An 18916-nucleotide genomic window follows, 5' to 3' on the forward strand; every position below is an offset into this window, starting at 1 on the left:
TATTTTTTTGGGGCGGGGCTTATAAGGTTCTTATTAAAAAAAAAAAACAATCGAAGTCCAGAGTTCTCAAAAACTTTGCAGGAATTAATTTGGAATAATGATTTTCTTCTCCTCGAAAACTCAAACATATTTTCTGATATCTTACATGTGGTTAAATGTTATGATATAAAAAAAACGCCTAATCAGCTGTATTTATTTTATGTACCCCTTGTAATTCATTGAAAGAAAACAATGGAATTGTTAAATAGAAATATGTAAAAAGAATATTACCTACTGCCACAGTTATCAGTTATTGACGGTTTTTCTCTCTTTTATGACATTATTTAATTTCTAGTGTGAATCATTTGTGTTTCTCTTTTTTCGAATAATAATTTCTCTTGCATTACTGAACAGTAATAATAAACAGAAGAAAAATATTGATGTTGTACAGGCAGGATGCACAATATTTAATAATTTAATTTTTTTCCGTAATTATCTTCTTTTATATTACCATCTTCAAGTTTCTATGATCTCGGGAGGTTAGTGATAGAGCACTAGCATTACATGTCCAAGATTCAGAGTGTTGCTTCTTTTAATCGCCATTTCTTTAGCGACTTTTAACACTTAAAATTGTCAGATAATTGGAAAATTTAATATTAATTATGAATAGAAAAGACAGTCTACAGAGTTTTATTTCGAATAAAAGAAGTCACACAAAATATTGAAAACATTTTTGATTTTTCATTGAATTTTGGTAAAAAAAACAGCGGTGAAGGGTCAAAGGAACACGTGTTCGGCAGAGAACACCCGGCAATTTCGTCAAAATATTGAAATTTAATTAATCTGTATAATAAAATATGCATATAAATATGCAATAGGGCATCAATAGGTCATGATACGATCTCTTAAAGTTCCGACAGGTGTTCCTTCCACCCTATTTGAATTTTGCATAAATTTTATCCAAAACAAATCTTGGATTATCGGACCTAGGTATGTAGCGGAAGATCGCTAGGTGTGTAGCGCAAGTATAGGGTGCCCGTTTTTCGTACGATTGGGATCGTACTTGAAGGTTCATAATGACTAAATTTTTCCTATGTTTCTCAATAAATGTGAATCATCGCACACTTAGAAACTAGGGGAAAGTGCCCAGTTTTTAAAATATATTTCGGAATCAAATTTATTCAGAAACATAAGAAAAATTTAGTCGTTACGAAGCTTGGGATCGTACGAAGCATGGACACTTTCTCCAAGTAAGCCCTATGGGAATAAGTACAGAAAAGCGTCTCGGATGCTATACTAATGTCAATGATAAATTTTCTGATGAACTAAAGAAAATCCGAACTTAGGATATTTGGATTATTTAGCAAGCACTTAACGCATAACACACTACCTTTTATGAAGTTTCCAACATCTGAGCAAGAGTAGACGAAGTCTATTCATATTCATCATACTTGTATGATGAATATGAACGTATTTCGAACAGAAAAGTTATCCCATTGAAATAAATTGAAAATTGAAGTAAATATTCTAATGCCCAACGTAAAATAGCTTTGGGTTTGTGTACAGGAATGAAATCTAGATCTAATTATTTTGCTCACTCTTATAGACAGTTTCAAAAAAAATGTTTACAAAACAAAAGTTATTGTGCGTTCGGCTTATACTCAGAGCACAATAACTTTTGTTTGCAAATGTTTTCAAAATTGTCTTAGAGTGAGCGATGTGACTAGATCTAGATCTCTCTCACTCTGATTGAAATATCAAAAACATGTTTGCTAAACAAATGTTATTGTGCATTGAGCATAATACTCAAGCATAATACTCAGCATAATACCTTGCTCACTCCTTTTATGCAATTACAAAAACATGAAACTACAAAAAATATTGTGTATTGAGCTAATGCTCAACGCACAATAACTTGTTTAGTAAACATGTTTTTTTTACATTTCAGTGAAAACGAGTGAGATCTAGATCTAGTCATCTCGCTCATTCTCATAGAAAATTTTGAAAACATATTTACAAATAAAAGTTATTGTACGCTGGTCATAAAAATATACGCAATACCTTTTGTTTTATAAACATATATGCAGCCGTATACAGTACATTTAGCACTTGGAAAGTTATGACTAACGCACAATAACTTTTGTTTGTAAACATGTTTTCAAAATTTCCCATGAGAATGAGCGAGATGACTAGATCTAGATCTCACTCACTCTCATTGAAATGTCAAAAATATGTTTACAAAACAAAATCTATTGTGTGTTGGGCATTAAAGTAGAGGACTTTTGTAAACATATTTTTGCCATTTCAGTGACAATGAAAGATATCTAAATATAGTAATTTTGCTCACTCTCATAGGCAGTTCAGAAAACATGTTTACAATACAAAAGATAGTGTGCGCTAGCTATAATGCAAAATTTACCCAGAGTAATGTGCATCCTGTTCAACAAAAACGAAATCTCCATACTTTTGTTTTGTGTGTGCGTGTTGAATTAGTAAAAAAAACAACAAAGAATATATAATGCACTTTTTAACTAATAACAGAATTTTAATAAGAAGAAAGGTTTTTAAACAAAAAAAAAGAACACGTAAAAGATATTTTTAAAAAAATCGCCAGAAAAGAAATTCATGAAAAGAGAAACATTCAATAAAATGTGAAGAAAAATATTTATACATTAAGGTTAAATTTAGTGGAAATAGAAGTGAATAAATGAAAATACACAAAAAATATACAATACAAAATATACTTAATGTATATGTGTATAAAATAATCTTAAAAGATAGAAAGGAGAAAAAGTATTATTAAATGTAAATATTGAGAGAAAAAGAAATAGTGAAGGTGAGGAATCATAAGTTTGAAAGTAGATCTTCAGTTCTTTATTTTCTAAATAATTTTATTAAAGTCTTTCTGTAGAACAGGAATACAAAAATGAAGATGTTTTGAAACAGTGCAAGATACACGTTTTATTGGTAAACTTCAATCTCAACAACAAAGAAAAATTGATTAAAATATCTGCGCTTTGTCGTACAATTTTAATGATGACGATGGAAAGAAACATGCCGAAAAGCCGAGTTATTCTGATAGAAATAACGAAAGAAAATATATACCTGAGTAAATGAAAAGTAAAAAAAAAAACATGATAAATATTAAGTGTATAAGAATGTAATTCTGAGAAACTTTTCCAGTCAAATCTTTAATTTTTTTTCTACATTTTTAATCAATAAGTTATTATCAAACATTTTATTCTTCTAAATTTTCGTTCAGCTTTTTTTTAATTTATTGTTTGTCCTCTCAGCACAATTCTTTTTCACAATTGTTATGTTTATGTAAGAAAAATATGTTTATTTTTTTTCTCCTAATAATCAAAATGGAATTTATTTAAAGAAAAAAAGAAGCCATTTAAGTTTGCTGAGGAATGTGACAAAGAAGAGAAATCTGTAACGAAAATTGAACAGTGAAAAAAAAACACAAAGTATGCAAACACACTGATTTTTTATAGAATTATCTGTTTCCTCCTATTTTTTTTTATTATTTAATATGTAGTTATTCTCTTTTAATGTAAAGAATGATGTGTACTGGGGCAGCCACGCCGTTAAATCTGAAGATGATCTGAATGACAAAATCGAAAAGTCGCTTTTAAGAGAGCACAAGAAAATGTCCAAAAATATTTTATCTCTTAAGAAAAATCTTTATTTTCCCGGATTACAAGAAAAAAAACAAAACTAATTTTCTACCTAATAATTTTCTTTTCCAAAAAAATTTTTGTTTTTCAACTCAATTTCATCAACCAAAAAAAGTTGATGAATGTGAAACTCACAGAGAAAATCAAAACTTCTTAGCCAAAATAAACAAAAAGAAAGTCAAAATAGAAATATAATATATTGAAGATAAAAAATAGATTAAATTTCATGGCATAGAAAAAAAGTGAAATATTTCAACTTGAAAGTTGAAAAAATAAAATAAAAGGAAATTAGAGAAACAACAAGGGAGATCAAATGAATCTTCTCTTGATTAAGCAAGAACAAAAAGGAAATAAAAGTATATTAAGATATCAAATATAATACACACACTCCCATTTAAATTCATTGAAGCTATATGAGCAATCATCATTTTGCTATTTCTCATATTAAGAATAATTATTTCTTTTCAACATTAAATTCTATCTCTTATACTGTTTCGTGTCGTGAGGAGCAGACAATGTGTAAAACGGATTGAAATTCCTTTTGCTGGTTATTTCCTGTTTAGCATTTTAATAATTTTCCTTTACTTAAAAAAACCACAATAAATGGATTAGGGGAAGTGGTGCGCCTTTGTATTGCGACAGCTTTGAAATTGGGCTTTTTCGTCTTACTTTTAAATGCAACTGAATCTTATCATGATGTAATTTATCTTCATAAACCATATTTGAAGCTAAATTACACGATAAAGATCAATTCCACTTAAAAACAAGCGTTAAAAGTCCGATTTCAGAGCTACTCCAATTCAAAGGCACACCACAATGCGTGCGTTGCGCAAAATGCATTTGAGTTTTACAAAAAAAAACTGCGCAATGCTTTAAATATTTCTCATGCAATGGATTTGGAAATATTTACTCTCAAACGACGTAATAAAAAAGCTAAATAAACAAAAACTTCATATTCTAATCAAATATTTAATAATACCGCCTTTTTCCTAACAAATTTGATAAATTCTTTGACTGAAAAGACTACCGTAAAATGCACATTATTCACATGGAATTAAATAATTAAGCCCGTGAAATAATTCAGTTTCAACAAGTTCTCTGGTTGGCTAAAGCTTCAAATTTTTTACAAGAAGTTAACCAATATCAATCATTTTTTACTGATGCCTTATCAATTTATTTTTATATCTATCAAACTTTCCATTGCTTAAAGATTTTTCCATTGCGTAACAAATTTGAGGCAATTAAATTACGCAAAGAAATTTAAGAGTTTATTTCAGATAATATTCTCCAAAATGTTCCGCTGAAAATTAATCAGAAAAGGAAAGCACGTTACCTTCGGACGACTCAAGCTTCGGACAACTATTTTTTTCTGTGTTCCTAATGTTTTTGATCCATGGCTCTTATCTGGAAATATGAGTCATTGGACTAGCTATTAAAATATTGTATTATACTGCGTTCGAAGCTTGAGTCGTCTGAATGTAGCGCGCTTTCCTCTAATCGAGGTAAAATTAAGAAAATGTAGGGGAAAACATGCTATTTTCGGACGACTCAAGCTTCGGAAAACTCAATTTTCTTTCCATATTCTTAATGGATTTTACACACAGCTCTTTTCTGGAAATTTGAGGAATTGGATCAGCTATTAAAATATAATATTATAATGGGCCAAATTAATTTAAAACACATTGGAAAAATGAATTGTGCGAAGCTTCAGTCGTGCGAAGATAGCGCGCTTTCTCCGATATAAATTGTATTACCAGTTTTCGGTGAAATTGATCAAAGTTCTTTTAATATCGTGTCTGCAAGAACCGTAAATAATTAATACATTTCTTAAATGTCACGTAGTATGAAGTGCGCAACCACAGAACGTGCGACGTTACGCGACGCGCAAAGTGCGCAGCGCCAACATACGCTGAATTTAAAATAAATAATTTTTAAACATTGTTCTGTTTTTAAAAAGCATAATTTTAAATAATTGAAAGCATTAGAACAACACTGAGTAAAACAGTCGCAAATGCAATGGCAACAACGCAGATCCCGAAGTCGATTTTGTTGTTTAAAATTGAATATATCGAGCGTTAAGATTTTTTTAAAAAATCATTTACTTGATGTATTCTTCTGAAAATTCAAGCAAATAAAATCAGAAATAATATGCACCGTGAGTACGAAGCAGTTCTAAAAAAAAAATAAATAAAATAAAAAATTTACATCAAAAGAATAAGGAGAAAAGATCACTGAGAAGCGATAAAATAGAATGTGAGTGGAAATGAATTGAGATAAAGTATAGAAAGACGAAAAAATTGCAATAATTCAGAGGCTGTCAGCTTTCCCCATTACACATTGTTTGCACGTTTATGGAAATAAGATCATTTCCTAAGCTTTCTTTTTTTTTTAAATTAATTTTAATAATTTAAAACTATCGCCTTTTCCTTGAAATTCCCTTCCAAATATCCCTTGTTGTTTTGTTTCTTTTGTAGATCTTCCAATAAAAAAAACTAAAATCGTTTTTTTTTTAATCTAAAGAAAACGATTAAAAATATGATATACAAACCCATTTTATTTTTTTAAACTTAACAATTTAAAAAAATAATCCTTTACAATTTTGCAACATTTTTTCAATCAAGATTATACAAATGAAGAATGATAAAAGATTGAGAAGATGAAAGATTTCAAATAAGAAATAGAACACACAGCATAAAAGAAATTTTAGGAATGTAATGTGTAAAGTTAAGAATTTTTTATATTAATTATGGCATAGAAAATATACAAAAAGAATTATTAATAATAATAAATATACATTATAAGAAATTCTTTTATTTTCTTTTGACAAAGATTAACAAATTTCGTGGCTAAGAAGTTTTTATTTTCTCCCACGTTTTAACTTTATGTTGCATTTCTGGCAAAAAAAAATTAAATTTTGTCTTGATCATATTTGTTTTGCGTCTGACGAATATTGCGAAAGATCATCTTTTAGCGTAATTGTGGCTGCCTCACTGATGAATTTGATTGTTAAATTAAGGTATTTATCGATACTTTATTGTAATTTTTTGGGGACTTGAAGTTCAATTAGTCAGTCTAAAGTCTTTTCTCTTTTTCAGGCACGGAAAAAGCGTCACCAACGAAAAAACGTGTCAAAAAGGATGAACTTCCATCAAACAATAATGTTTCGGTAAGTGAAAAAAATTATATTTGAAATCTTAAATATATAGAGTGGAGTCATCACTTATGGCCTCTACACACTAAGAGTAATTTCTTTAAAAAAAATGCCTTTTTAAATTATCACAAACAATTTTTCTGTCTTTTTTCTTTGCAAACGGCTTTGTACTCGAATTTTTGTGATTTGTTCATTAATAGCTCCCAACTGTTGTTTCCAACCTGACCAGTGAAAAATTAGACAAAAATAGTGACAATATCCAAGATAATAGACTAACCAAGAACCACTGAAGAAGACACAATCACATCGAACAGACTGGGCTTTTTTACATGGTCATTGCTTTTTTACTCCTTCATTGCTTTTTTACACGTGGAAAAAATATTCAAAAAATTGAGACATCAAACCAATTTTTGCATCAATTTGATCTTTTTCCGTTCTCTGAGACAATATTCTGTAAAAAGAAAATGATATTTCAGTAAAATTAGCCAAATTTAAATACCTTGAACAAAAAGCAATTGCCCGGTCAATTGCTTTTTCTTGACACTTTCATATTACATAGTCCGTTAACATTCTCTATTTGAATTCACTGTTCGAAATTTCATCGACCACCATCGAAATCAGCTGATGCCAGGAAAAATCAAAACAAAGGATATTTTACTCATAAAACTCTTGTGAAAACTTTTGAAATACATTTAAAATGAGTCTAGGCTTAGTGAAATTAAAGTTTAGTATAAAATACATGTGAATAATGTGAATTACATTGTTTTGAACAAGTGAAAATATTTCCCGCCTTGGACATTTTACTTACACTGGATGGCGCTGTTCTCAGTGAGTTATCTAATCGAAAAAAATGAATGTGTCATATCACTTCTCCATTGCTTCTTTGAAAATCGATTAAAAGAGCAATGGCCCAGTCTGTTCAATGCTAATATAGTGTCGAAAGCTCTGAAACCTTGAGTGTTTTAATTTTGGATTAAACCACCTCACCGACGCTCACCGGAAGCACAATTTTGTCCTGAAATAGCAGATTTTTTTAAAGGGAATTTTTGATGAAAATTGCTTCTAGTGTGTAGATACCATTATAGACGTTACACGCTTATGGACAGTTTGCAAAAATCTTAAATTTTTACGTAAAACAGATGTCGAAAATTCAAAAAAATAAGCATTTAGTGATGTGCTTAACAATTTTGGGATTTTTGAGAAATAATTTTTAGGTAAGAATTTGAGTTTTTGTAAGCTGTATAAGTTGCGTAAGAAAACTGCCAAACTTCGTGCAGTTTGCAATATTGGAAACTTCTTTTTTTTTTTTAAATTCCTTAAATTTTTAACTCAATTTCTGGAGTTTATATGATACTAAAGAAACAAACCAATTTCTTTTACGAACGAAATGTTGTAAAAAACCTTGGGAAAAGTTCCAGAAGGGCAAGGACATTTGGAAAGTGTCCGATAATTCCCACCAGTCAGTAGGGGAAAGCGCGCTCTTCGTACGACTGAAGCTTCGCACAGTTCATTTTTTTCAATGTGTTTTAAACTAATTTGGCACATTGATTGTAATTATATTAATAGCTGGCTGGTCCAATGCCTCAAATTTCCAGAAAAGAGTTGTGCATAAAAATCCATGAGGAACATAGGAGAAAATTAAGTCGTCCGAAGCTTGAGTCGTCCGAAGGTAGCGTACTTTTCCCTACACAGAAAAAAATATTTTGTAAAAATGTTCGTAAATGTTTGTGAATTCCTATTGGGGAATTACAAAATTCTCGTGAATCGTATAACCCACAAACAAGTTCGTAAAAGTTTATGCTTTTTTCACAAACATTGTTCGTAACATGATCATTTAACGAACATTTTTTGTACTTTTACAAACATTTGTTCGTAAATGTTCGTAAATACACAAGAATGTTCGTAAAATTTTGTAATTTGGTCGTAAATGTTCGTAAAATGTTCGACAGGAAAACAGACATTTACGAAAAAATTATAAAATTTTACGAACATTTTTTGTGTGTTTACGAACATTTATGAACAAATCGATGGCTCCATTCCATACTATGCTAAGTCGACTTAGCCTTTTATTACTCCGAAGGGTATGTTGTTCCTGGGACCGAGATCCACAACTGGTGAAAATTTGGTAGTCATCCGACTTCCGGGTAACGAGATATTCCATTTTTTCGAAAAAAAATTACACAGGCAGCATAGGAAATCGCCAATTTCAAATGGCTCTCCTGAAATGTTGTCATTCTGAGATAGCATAGTATGGAATGGCAGCGTCGAAATGTATGTAAAAGCATAAAAAATGCTCATGAAGTGATCATGTTACAAACAATGTTTGTGAAAAAGTACAAATTTTTACGAACATGTTTGTGGGTTATACGATTCACGAGCATTTCGTAACTCCCACATAGGAATTCACAAATATTTACGAACATTATTAATATTTCGCAATCTAGGCGAATGCTCTACCAACTGAGCTATGGTTCCCCAGTTCACCCAGTTCAAGCCTGGGTGGAGGCAGGAATTTTTTCCTGTCTCTATTTGGGTTGAATTGTGGGTTTGGGAGTCACTTGTTCTGATTGTCGCTCTCTGTGCAAAAACACAAAACTTCTTGGGATTACGTACCAAGCGAACAGGAGTATGTTCAATCACTTTCATAATGTATTATAAATATAATTCATTTCAAACAAAATCTACTGAAAGAGCATTGTTTAGAATATCTCGTTTTTTTTTAACTCCCGCAATTTTCATCTTCCGCCCCCGGACCGAAAACCAATGAGAAATGTCATGCTGCATGCCCGTTCGTTCTTTGGACAGCCATCATGAGACTTATGGCGTCTACACACTAGAGAAATTTATGTCCATATTGAAGTAAACTCCTTACGTAGATAGAAGGTTGAGACCCTCGTGGACCCCGCCCCCCCCCGCATAACTTGGTCCACGGTCCATTAACCCATTCCTTACCATAGTATTATACATCATACGGAAATGATGAGTGAGTGATTTTAGATAATTTGTTCCTGGGCAATTGATATTCGAATTTCTGTCGGAAATGAATTTTTAGTTACTTTAGCCCTTTAATTACTTGGAAAATATAGCCCGACAGAGATGGGAATACATTTTGTTGTTCTTTTCTCGCTTCACATGAAGTCATGCAAAAATGTAGCTCAAAATGGCGGACGGAAAATTCGACATCCCGTCAAATTTGTTAAAATTGGCCATCATCCTCATCTTTGATATTTGAATTCTGGTTGCCAATGTGTTTTCTTGGATGGTTATTCCATCTAAATCAATAGAGTTTGTAATGAATTATTGTTCAGAATTTGAATTCAGTGACCGTTAAGACGTGTGTTTGAGTGCGGATCCCCGTGTTCCCATTATAGATAAAAAAAAATCTTTCCAAAAAAATCATCAATTAATCTGTAAGAAACTAATTCCAAAATATGAACATTCTATCTCAAATTATTTCTAGTACATTGACTGAATGGGTTAATACAGACTCTCGCTAATTCGGCTCCTTTAGCATCGGCCTACTTTTTAATTCGGGTAGCAGTTAAATTTGAAAAAAGTTTATTTGACATTTTTCAAGTCATATTATGACTATCGAATGAAGCAAATATGTTCAAATTTGCCATGCTTTGTCTCAGTTGTGATGTGATCTTGCATTATTAAGGGGCTTTCATGAAATTTACAATTAATATGAGTATGTATGTAGACTTAATATGAGTATGCAGTTAAGCAAAAAATCGTTGAATTTCAAACAATTCGATGCCCGAATTTCTATCTAATGGCGTCTACACACTATAGGGTAAGTGTGTCAAATTTCGGCATAGTTGCATATAAGCACCGAAGTTCTAAGTTTGAAATGCAATATTTTTATTTCATATTGATATTTTTTTTTGTTAGTTCCTTTTCGGGAGGGTTGTGTGGAACCTTGAAGACTAGTTTATCATCTTTGTTTTCTTTAAATCACTTCCTAAAATATTGAAAAATTAATAATAATATGGATATTGCTTTGGGTAGTATTCCGGCCACTTTGAGTGAAATACCGGCCACCTTTTTTCTGACCACCTTTTGTGAAGCAACGGATAGAAAATTTCAAAACGTCAAACAGAACGAGTTTAATATTTAGTTTAATACGTTTATATGACCCACAAGCTCTGAGATCTTCCGTGTAATTTGTCCTGAAGACCTGAAGAGTAGCATCTCAAATTTACGCACAGATTCCCGTAGCATTTTGCCCTTCCTGAACTCTTCCACATCATCTTTTCCATAGAAGCGATGGTTTTTTTTTCTCTGGACATTGTAGAACTCAGATATTAAAAAAAAAACATAAAATGAATAAGAAATTTAGGAAAGCAAAAGATGTTGCCGGAATAGGCAACACTATCTCACCGGAGAGACGCTCACAAAGTATATACTTTTTTACGCGAAATACAGGATCCAACTGGGAAATTTTACTCGAAATTTGAAGATTGATTCACTATTAACATAAACAGAAACAATCTTTAATGAAAACTAATCAATTTTCATGAAAAACACCGAAGGAAAACCTTCTGCACTTCACCACAAATCGTAAGACTTCTAGAAACACAATCGATCTGTCACATTTTTTGTAAGACTCTTTCCACACTGAGTTTTTACAACGCAATTTAAATTTAAGTTATACCTAAAATTTAACGGTCTTTGTGTTAATACATCCTAAAATGAATAAATATTTGAAAGCAAAATGAATTCATTGACTATTCGAAGATAACATACATAATTTTAATTAATTATTTCCATGTCCGAAATTACACTCAAAATGGCCGAAATTTGGCACACTTCCCCTAAGCAATTTTCGTCAAAAATTGCCTTTTTTAAAAAATTCTGACGTTTCTGCCTACAAGAATAGGGGAAATTTTCTTTAAAAAGGCATTTTTTAAAGAAATTTCTCATAGTGTGTAGAGGCCATAATTCAGGTGACATTTCGGTCCCAAATGCCAGAATTTGAGACAGTCTACTGTATCACCTTTATTTTTCCCATATACTTCTCTATTTTTTTAAAACCATGTTTTTAGGGTTTCCTCGAAAGCGCGTTATATGATTTTTTTATCAATTTGGTCATGTATGCCCCGTGGTCCATGATATACACAGTAAAAAAAATTAACACTATTATAGAGTTAAATTTGGAAAAAATGTTTAATTTAAAATTGTTTCATTTAAAGTTGTTGCATTTCAAGTTGTTGAATTTGGAATTGTTGAATTTAAAAATTGTTGAATTTTTGTGTGTAAACTCAAAAATTGTTGAATTTTCATATCATTTCGTTTATGTTAGTTTTTTTTGCCTTTTTAGACATTTGTAATGTTTTTTTTTTCCTGTACTCGGGGATCCTCTATAATTAGTGTTAATTTTTGATCAGGTGACAAAGAATACCATAAAGTTGTGTATTTTTTTCACACTATAATAATATGAAAAACTATAATCATACTATAATACTGGTAATTTTTAGAATTCTTCAACAGTTTTAAATTACAAAACATTGTTGAAATTTTTTATGACTATAATAGTAAAAAATTTTACACAGATCGCAATTAAATAATTAATTTATCCGATTTCACACTATTATAGTGTTAAAATTTTACACATTTTCAAATTATACAACGCTGTTGAAAATTTTTCAACTATAATAGTGGTAATTTTCAATTACGTGACAATAAATTACCAAATTATTGTGCATTTTTTAAACATTTTTAAATTAAACAACTAACATGGTCGATTTTGCACTATTATAGTAGTGAAATTTTACACATTTTTTTACTGTGCAGATATCGAGTTTCTAACTTTCCTTCAATATTTCTTTAGGAGGCTACCAAGCATCATTTAAAAATATTTTTAATGAAAAACTCCATAAACTCTGTCATTAAAAACTTTTGCTGGCGATACCTAAAAAAGGGTTTTTGCTATGGTTTTGTACAGAACGTGCTACCTGTGATCTCTTTCAGAAATCCTATTAACCAAAAAAAAAAAACAAAATCCATTGGGATTTTAAAAATTCCTAGCTCATTGCACTCTGCCGTGTTTTTAACTAAACAGATGCCCCAGAATACAATAGCCACAACCCTCCCGGTCACAACTCAAAGTCACTTTAATGGCATTATTCAAACTCCAATGCAGCCGACGCCTCCTCAGCCGGTGTCTCAGGCGCCAGCATCAGTGGCGCCTCCACCGACGCTCATCAACACCAATGGAAGCATGAAGCAGCATCCAATGGTGATTTTGGGTGGATCAGCACCTCCTCCTGCTCCAGTCGCCTCACAGGCTTCAGCTGGTGTTAAGCAGGAGCACACTGTGCCACCACCCATGCAGACGACGCCCATGAATATGATGCAGCAGCCCATGAGGGCAGGTCCGGGTCAGATGCCACCCACAAGCCTCGAGCACCAGCAAATGCCTAAGGGAGCTGGTGTTGTTCCGGTGAGTGGGATGGGTAATGGTGGTGGAACGTATGGAGTAAAGCCACCCGCCAGTACGGCCGCTATGCATGGTGGTGCCATGGCGGGCGGATTTGTGGATCCGCTGGAGCAGAGTCTGGCCAGCCTGGAGCAGAACCTCAAGTCAGAGATGGGCAATCACCACCATATTGATCTGATGGAGATGGCAGCATCTAGTATCATTCCAAAGAGCGAGACGACGGCATCACAGCCAGCCGCCGCCGCCCTCGCACACCACCCATCACTGTTGCAACACCTCAATATGGAAGCCATCCATCATCAGCTGCAGCAGACAATGGCTCATGCAGCTGCTGGACCCAATGGCTTTGTCCTTGATCCAGCTGCAGCATCCCTCAATGGAATGGGTGTAATGCAAATGCAACCGCCGCAGCAAGCACCGACTGGCGGCCATGTTCCACCTAATCCCATGGTGTCTATCTTCGATCCAGCCATGGCGGCGGGGCATCAGCTCAGCAGGCAAGGGGGTGAGGAATACCTTAAAACTGTCCAAAAAAAATGATTTTTTTCCTGACACTTTAGTTTGTAATTTCAGGCGGCGGCGGCGGAAATGCACCGAATATCTCCAGTCAGCAATCGACACAGCAAACGGCTCAGCAGCTGCCGCAGTCACAACAGCAACTTCCCCAAACACCAACTAATACTCCTGCGAAGCGTGAGGATAAATTCCTTCTGACACCGAAGCCAATTGAGGATCTTCTAATGCCGCCGGTACATGAGAAGAACAAGGCGGCAGCAGCTGAGGCCAAAGGTAACTTTGCACAGGCGATCAAGCCATCGCATGAGCAAAACCTGAAGAATGCCAGTTCATGGTCATCCCTGGCATCAGCGGGATCCCCACAGAATGTCCAGACGCCTCAGGCAAAACCCAAACCCTCCATGGATAGCTTCCAGCAGTTTAGGAATAAGGCCAAGGAGAAGATGGATAGGCAAAAATTGCTGGAACAACAAGAATTGAAGAGGAGTCAGAAGGAGGCGGCTGAGAAGGAACTGAAGCGACAGCAGGAGCAAAAACAGAAGAACCACGATGAACATGATGCTCCAAGGTGAGTTTGTGCTTATACACGCATCTCTCTTGTCAATGATTGTTGCAAATGGTTTCTTTTTTTTTTTGCACAGAAAAAGTGGAGCTGAACCACTTCCAGCGCGTGTGGATGAGATCAAAGAGTCACCACAGAGAAGCGGATCTCCGGGAATGGCCGCTAGTGCAGCCAGTCAGGATCGGGCAGCGGCCAAAAGGGCTGAACTGCGACGAATGGAACAAGAGAGGAGAAGACGAGAAGCGGTAAGTTTATTTTTTTTTCTCCAAAAATATGAAATCATTAGGGAGACTGGGGCAAAAAGTCACAAATTGAAAATTTTAAAATTCAATATCTTCCAAGATAAATAAGATAGCAGCTTAAAATTTTTTTCATAGATAACCTCCATAGGTCTACTTCAATGTCGTAAGGTTGTTAGAATTTGAACAAGAAATTTAGAAAATAAAAAATATCGAAATTTTTAGACCTATTTTTGAAATATTTTCCGTGAAGAAGATATCAATTTTATTAGCTACTTATATTAAATTTGATGCACTGGTGAAATTTCCCAAATTATCTGGATATTCTTTGAATACGAATCCGCTATCTATTTTAGAATTTTACAACGATCCTTTTCTCCAGAAATCCTTTTATTAAAAACGACCACTTGGGGTAAAAAGTAACAAAAGCTATGGAGCAAAAGGTAACAAAAACAGAAACAATTTCTGATGTCTCAAAGGTGAAAAGAAACGTCAATGCTATGTGTCGCCGCTTGTTGTTTGCATTGGTCAAACAATTTGCAGTCTTTTGTGTGTTTTTTGTAAAATAGCTTAAAATGTGCTTTTCTCGCTCAGATAGAGAAAACGGTGTTTTACAAAGGTGTAAGAAGAATAAATTTCGTATGAAAATATGTAATCTAGGTACTAGATAAAGGTAAAGGTAAAGGTAATCTAGGTACGTAATAAAGCGAATCAAAATGTGATAGTATCTTATGCCTTGATACTATTTGCCTCAGCATTTTTGAGAATGATCACAAAATTACCTTTTAGAAAACGGCTCGATAAAAATATTTCCTTACAAAATAGAAGAAAATGATTTTCACAGAGTTGTAGAGTGGAAATTTTCCTATATAAAACTGTGCTAATTAGAAATTTTGGAGGTACTCGGATAGCTTGTAAAATAATAAAATATCCGTTTTGTGACTTTTTGCACCAGTCTCCCCTATATATGACATTTTCAAAATTTTCAAATATATTGAAAGATACAGTAGAGTCTCGTTATAGTCCATATTTGGTTTCAGATTTGACACTTGGGTCGCACTATAGTCCATGTAATTTTTTAAAATTATCAACGACTTTTAGTATTGAAATTGCTCGATGGCTTCCACTTTCTTTGCGATTGTGGTACTTGTCCTTGCTCTCTTCATTGTGGATCACAATTATCACAACTACTTAATAAAGTTTGCCAAAAATATTAAAATAATTATGCTTGTTGCGTACAAAAAACATAACCTAACATAAAATTAGTGTTTTGAAATCAACGGTCGATAAATTGTGGACTATAGAGCGATGGCCTATAGCGAGACTCTACTGTACTTTTAAAAGAAAGATTTTTGAAACTTATAAATTTGAACAATTTATTCTAACTTAGTAATTTATTAACAGTAGGGTAAAATGAGGTAATTTGGAACCATATTTACAAGTTGGGACATTTGAGATTTTCTCACTGTTTTAGAAATTCAAAAGGATGAAATCTGTTCCTTTTCTTCTTTATCGCTTTTTTCTTCTATTTTGCGTCCTTTGTTTTCTCTCAAAATTAACATTTTGAGCTAAATATTGGGTTTTTGGTTTCGTCTTGATGACCACTTTCAGATGGAAGTTCAAAAAGTCACCACAGGTGGCGCTGCGATAACGTCAAAACCCTATTTTAAGTGTCTTATTGGTCGAGTAGAAGCAGTCAATTTGGTATCTGAGTGGTTTCAAAGCCTTATTATGGGAAAAGTCAATTTTTTCACACTTAAACGGTAAAATCGGACAGATCGCATTATCTGATCGAAAAATGATGTATGGACGAAATGTAGACACGAATGGTCTCTACAATTATGTCGAAGTAATCATCAAGATCGGTTTAGCGACAGTCGAGATAATTGAGGTTATGTGATATTGAAATTGGTTTTTCGACTGTGGCACACCTGCCGTTGGTCCCACGAAGTTCAAATGTTCTAGAAAGTTGTAGGGTTTGATGAGATCTTTCGTTTAAGCCCTCACTCATCAAAATAGGTCACATAGAACCGGAGATATGATTTTTTGAATTTCGTGAACTTTGACCCCTCATATCTCCGATTCTACTGAAACCACACCGCACTTACGCACCATTTTGGAAACGTCCTAGACTGGACTACAACATACTAAAATTTCATTAACTTGCACAATGCCGTTTTTGAGAAAAGTGACTTTGAATTTCGATGAATTTTGACGCTATCGCAGCGCCACCTGTGGTGACTTTTTGAACTTCTGTCTGAAAGTGCTCATCGAGACGAAACCAAAAACCCAAAATTTAGGTCGATATGTGAATTAGAACCGGAGATAGAGGCCGGTCTATATTCGAACTTTGACTCCTTATAGCTCGGGTCAGGGGTTATGGATCGACTTAAGTATTTTTTTGTTTGATAGGTATAAGCAGCGGCTACAACATACTAAAATTTCAGCCTGATTGCATAAAGGAATTTTGAATTATGTAACTTAGAAAATTGAAAAATTTTCTTTTTAAAAATAGCGCCCCTGGCGGTGGTTTTATGAACTTGTGATGTTAGAAGGGGAAGTGGCATTTCACAAGAACTTTCCAAAACGCCCTCACTTTTTAAATTCTGATAATTAGAACAGGAGTTATGGCCATTTTGAGAAATTTTTTTGGACCCTCATAGCTCGGGTCAGGGGGGTCGGGAGACCTTAAGTTTCGTATTGATGGAAAGCCCTAAGGTCCAGCTATAACATACTAAAATTTGAGCCCGATCGATGCCATAGGGGCGGAGCCATTAAGAAAACAAAAAATGGGGGTGTTCAAAATGGCGGAAGGAGGGGTGGGGAAAAACTTTGCCGAAAACCGCAAGTCGATATCTCTTTTAGTTTAGGAGCTATTAAGCTCCAAAGAGCGGCCGGACGGACGGACGGGAACGGTTTTTAGCCATCCATATATTCGTGATCAGGAAGTGTCAAAACATATTCTGGCAAAGTTTGGGGCCGATCGGAAGACATGAGATTTTGTTAGGATTATAGTAGGTGAGATTGTTAAGAATATCACCTAATAGGGTTAAAAACTTCGATATTTTTTATTTTCTAAATTCCTTGTTCAAATTCTAACTTCCTTACGACATTGAAGAAGACCTATGGAGGCTATATGGAAAAAAATTTAAGCCGTTATCTTATTTATCTTGGAAGATATTGAATTTTAAAATTTTCGATTTGTGACTTTTTGCCCCAGTCTCCCCTACTAATTTCCACCAGTTTTCCAAACGAAATTTTAAACTGGAGATACCAAATATTGTTTCACTTGACACATTGAAGCCCACTGATGCTGAATATGTCACTTAAACCTAAAGAAAAAAGGCTTTAGCCGACATGACATTTTATGACATTCTTGTAATTGCGGCAATTTCAGGATGTTTGATGTAAACATCCTGAAAAAATCTATTTCACAAATTGCTCATCCAAATAGCAATATTGCTTGGAATATCAATAGAACTTTTTCATCTAATAATTATCCATGCATTAGTGAAAAAATGAAATAGTTTTAGCCCGCCACGGAAGAGTGACTACATCTGCCCTGAGGGCTGTTTCAGTGTTTATCATCTTATATAAAAAAATGAGATAATTATTATCCAAGTGAAAAATATATTTTAATTAACTTTATTAAACCAGAAAAGAGGTACAACGGGTACAACTATGACATCTTGACTAGAAACTCAGAAAACCAAATGTTGGGCCAAAAACTGTAACATCAAAATTACAATTTTATACTCATTTTATAAAAATGTTTCTAAATTGTAGGATAGCAGGATCAGACTTATAAATCGTCGGTTGCTTCTATCTCTATCGTATCTGCATTTGTTTTGTATCTGCATTCGGTGCAAGCTACAATAGGGTGGAATAACCGGCTATCGCCATGTTTAGGAAAAAATTAAATTCATTTAATCATAACTTTTGAATCCTTGTTACAAGATAAGTCAAATTTGACACAAAGTTACTTAGATGTATTGGCTCTAGATATGTGAAAACAATAATCCTAGAACATAACGCTGGACTACTTAAAAAACTGATTTTTATTAATAATGCAAAAATAACCATTTCGTCGCCACTTTTTACCACTTTTCGCCAGTTTTGTAAAATTTGTAACCACTTCTCGCCACCCACTTGAAAAGAACCACACTCGGTTATTTTAGGCAATGCTATGAAAGGAATACATTCACCATTTCTCTTTCCTTGTGATCACTTTATTATTATCTTTAAATGATTTTTCTTCACTTTTATTTGAGAAATCAAATTATGGGGCTTTTGCAGAAAGTAAACAATGCAGATTTGACAACTGAGAATGTACGAAGTGAAGTTAGC

At 33.5% G+C, this 18916-nt stretch overlaps 1 protein-coding gene across 9 annotated transcripts in view; it reads left to right on the forward strand.

The window, feature by feature from the left end:
* LOC129801977 (homeotic protein female sterile-like) overlaps positions 1-18916 on the forward strand; it is a 58444-nt gene that overhangs the window by 37023 nt on the left and 2505 nt on the right. For 7 of the 9 annotated variants that reach the window (XM_055847497.1, XM_055847499.1, XM_055847498.1 and 4 more), the window contains exons 10-13: positions 6755-6825; positions 12875-13757; positions 13826-14336; positions 14410-14575. In XM_055847497.1, coding sequence (XP_055703472.1) covers positions 6755-6825; positions 12875-13757; positions 13826-14336; positions 14410-14575 — 1631 coding nt within the window. The remainder of the gene's footprint in view (positions 1-6754; positions 6826-12874; positions 13758-13825; positions 14337-14409; positions 14576-18916) is intronic. The other 2 variants (XM_055847501.1, XM_055847500.1) reach the window with 1 other exon arrangement.

Source organism: Phlebotomus papatasi, chromosome 2 (genome assembly GCF_024763615.1).
Source record: "Phlebotomus papatasi isolate M1 chromosome 2, Ppap_2.1, whole genome shotgun sequence".
In the NCBI taxonomy this organism is placed as follows: domain Eukaryota; kingdom Metazoa; phylum Arthropoda; class Insecta; order Diptera; family Psychodidae; genus Phlebotomus; species Phlebotomus papatasi.